The 3,108-nt window shown below is 35.6% G+C and overlaps 1 protein-coding gene across 1 annotated transcript in view; it reads right to left on the bottom strand.

The window, feature by feature from the left end:
- Positions 1–3,108, bottom strand: part of LOC106109943 (MTSS1-like protein) — a 138,624-nt gene that overhangs the window by 3,757 nt on the left and 131,759 nt on the right. Inside the window, exons 17-19 of the mRNA XM_013291601.1 lie at positions 2,237–2,333; positions 1,398–1,739; positions 579–704 (exon numbers count right to left, since the gene is read on the bottom strand). Coding sequence (XP_013147055.1) covers positions 579–704; positions 1,398–1,739; positions 2,237–2,333 — 565 coding nt within the window. The remainder of the gene's footprint in view (positions 1–578; positions 705–1,397; positions 1,740–2,236; positions 2,334–3,108) is intronic.

Below are 3,108 nucleotides of genomic sequence, written 5' to 3'. Positions count from 1 at the left end.
CTTCTCTTGCTGCAGCTTAAAGCCTGTTCCCCAATGAAATGTACGTGCGGTTATTATGTGATGAATATGTAATTGTTATTTAATTGAAGAAAAAGATATGCATTACTAGTTTTAGCCCGTGGAACCGTCCGCGCGATATTAAAAAAAAAACAAATGCAAGTAGCCTATGTGTTCTTCCAGACTATCATCTGTGCCATCATCGATCCATTCAGCCTAAGCTACAAACTCTAACAAACATCTACCTAAACTTACGCATTTATAATTGCTGAATACTGAAACGACATTAATAACAGCTTTAAAATTATGAATTCTATTAAAATAAATGACGTATGACGAATTGCAAGAGTTATAAAACTTCGCTTTAGCGAAAAGTTTGAATATCGTTTCAGTATTGTTAATGGTGAAGTAATGAGAAAACCTTACTTCTTAGTTTAAGTAATATATGTGTATTTATTTACTAACTTATAAAGCACTGGTACAAATAATTTAACAAACATAACATCTTTTGAGACTTTGTTTGAGCTATTTTGGATTACTTTTGCCACACTTAATAATAAAAGTGGACAGTTTAATTATACCTGTCTGTCCGTAGTGCGAGTCGTTGTTGACGCGAGGTCCGAAGCTGGAGAAGGAGTTAGTCTCCCCGTAGCTGGGGGTGGAGGGGCTGGACCCGTGCGGGGAGACCTTGCCCTCGCCGTAAATACCTTGAATTACAAAAAAAAAATATTAAAGACTAGCCGGTGCTCGCGACTTCGTTCGTAGGAGATTAAAAAATAATGAAAAGGTATAGCCTATGTTACTCACTAATAACTATTTTTTTTTTAATCCGCGCGAACAAAATTACGAGAAAACTAGTGAATTCATATTTCAAGTCTATAATAATAATATGAAGAGAAAAACTTTTTGTTTGATTGTAATGAAATAACTCAAAAACTACTGGGCCGATTTCAAAAATTCTTTTACCATTAAAAAGCTGCGTTTTCGGTGAGTAACATAAGCTATGTTTTATATTATTTTTTTTATTTCACGCGGACGGAGTCGCAGACGAAAGCTAGTGATTCCTAAGTTACTTAACAATTAATTCAGTAGGAACTCTCTCGAAATAGTATACGTAACCTCTAATATGTTAAAAATGTCTCTGAATATGAATTATCGTATTTAATTAATCATCACTAAAGACTACTTTAGTAATATTAAAAGAGGAAAGATTTGTATTTTTGTATGTATTGAAATAACTCAAAAACTACTGAGCCAATTTAAAATTATTTCACCATAAAAAAAGTTACGTTATCAATAACAGACTATTTTTTTTATTTCACGGAGACAAATTCGCGGGCTACAGCTAGTCTAAAACATAATTAATATAAAAAGCCACTAAAAAATAATAAAAAACTCACCAGCATTCGCATCTCTAAATAGATCAGAGCTAGAAACATTCAGACTGCTCTTCCTAACATAGATGGAATTCTCCACATACGCCATGATGCGGTGTCCTGTCTGTCCGTATATAGGGTTCAAATTCCCACTGGTATTGAAGTTGCTCTTAGCTTGCTGGAACGTACTCAATGAGGGTTGGTTCTGGTTTTGTGTTTGGTTCGGGTTCGCAGTCGAGTTCTGGTTTTGGTTCGGGGTTTGGTTTTGGTTCTGCATGGTGCGGCGTACCAGGCCGGGGGAGGCCGGCATGTGCTTCAACTCAGTTAGTTGTTTCACGGTTTCCGCTACGTTTATTCCCGCATGAGCTGGAATTATTTAGATTAATTAATTACTAAAGATACGCTTGGATTTCTGGATACAGATATCGACAATGGGTATGGATTGGAATAGGTATGGATAGGCGTCATAACGCTGAGAATGGATTTCAACACTGTGTATGGATATCAATGGGTATGAATATAAACAATGGGTATGAATATCAACAATGAGTATGGATATCAACAATGGGTATGGATATCAACAATGAGTATGGATATCAACAATGGGTAAGGATATCAACAATGGGTATATATATCAACAATGAGTATTGATATCACAATGGGTATGGATATCAACGATGGGTATGGATATCAACAATGGATATGGATATCAACAATGGGTATAAATATCAACAATGAGTATTGATATCACAATGGGTATGGATATCAACGATGGGTATGGATATCAACAATGGATATGGATATCAACAATGGATATTGATATCAACAATGGATATGGATATCAATAGGTATAGATATCTTACCAGGATTAGTGTCAGTGTCCGGCTGCAGCAGGAAGGCTGGCGGCGGCGGCAGATTGTCCGCCTCAGTCGCACACATCTGAGGGCTCATCAAGTTATTCTGCAAAATATACATACATAAGTTTAACTTAGAACCAATTTAATCATAAATTACATTATCAAGGATAAATTTAAAAAACTGTAATTGGGAAATGACCAAAAATTACAAGATATAATGAAGGTTACCATGGCAACGGTAATTTTAACCAATGGCAACAAAGATATTAAAAACAATATAAATGAGGCATAGTTGAGACATTTTTCATATATTCTTACTAAGTATCTATTGATAGCCTTAGAGCCACATGTCAATAGAATGAAATTAATTGTCAATTAAAAATTAATATTGTTAAAAAAGTATTAAAAAACATACTAATATTATAAATGTGAAAGTTTAGATAGATGGATGTTTGTTAGAGTTTGTAGCCTAAACTGCTGAACGAATCTCAATGAAATTTGGCATACATGTAGAGGATAGTCTGGAAGAACACATTGGGTACTTGGTTTTGTTTATTAATACCACGCGGACGGACTCGCAGGCAAAAGCTAGTATAGTTATAATTGGGAATAAGCACGAAAATAGTAAAATTAAAAATAGACCTGTACGTAAGGACGTTGCGGGCGAGATATCGAGGAGGAGCGCCGTACTGGGGGCGGAGGCTTCCCCAACGAACTGGACGAGCCTCGGCGCGACCACACCGCAGCTACACATATCAAAAAACCTTACAATATACATAAATATCGCCACTATAGGTCCCCACAGGGTAAGTAACATATGTCTTTAATGAAGTAAAAAAAAATATATTTGCAGGAATGGGGATGTTTCCTAATTTTTG

The sequence above is a fragment of the Papilio polytes genome, unplaced genomic scaffold, assembly GCF_000836215.1.
Source record: "Papilio polytes unplaced genomic scaffold, Ppol_1.0 DF820956.1, whole genome shotgun sequence".
Classification (NCBI taxonomy): Eukaryota; Metazoa; Arthropoda; class Insecta; order Lepidoptera; family Papilionidae; genus Papilio; species Papilio polytes.
This window is presented reverse-complemented; position numbering and strand designations above follow the sequence as displayed.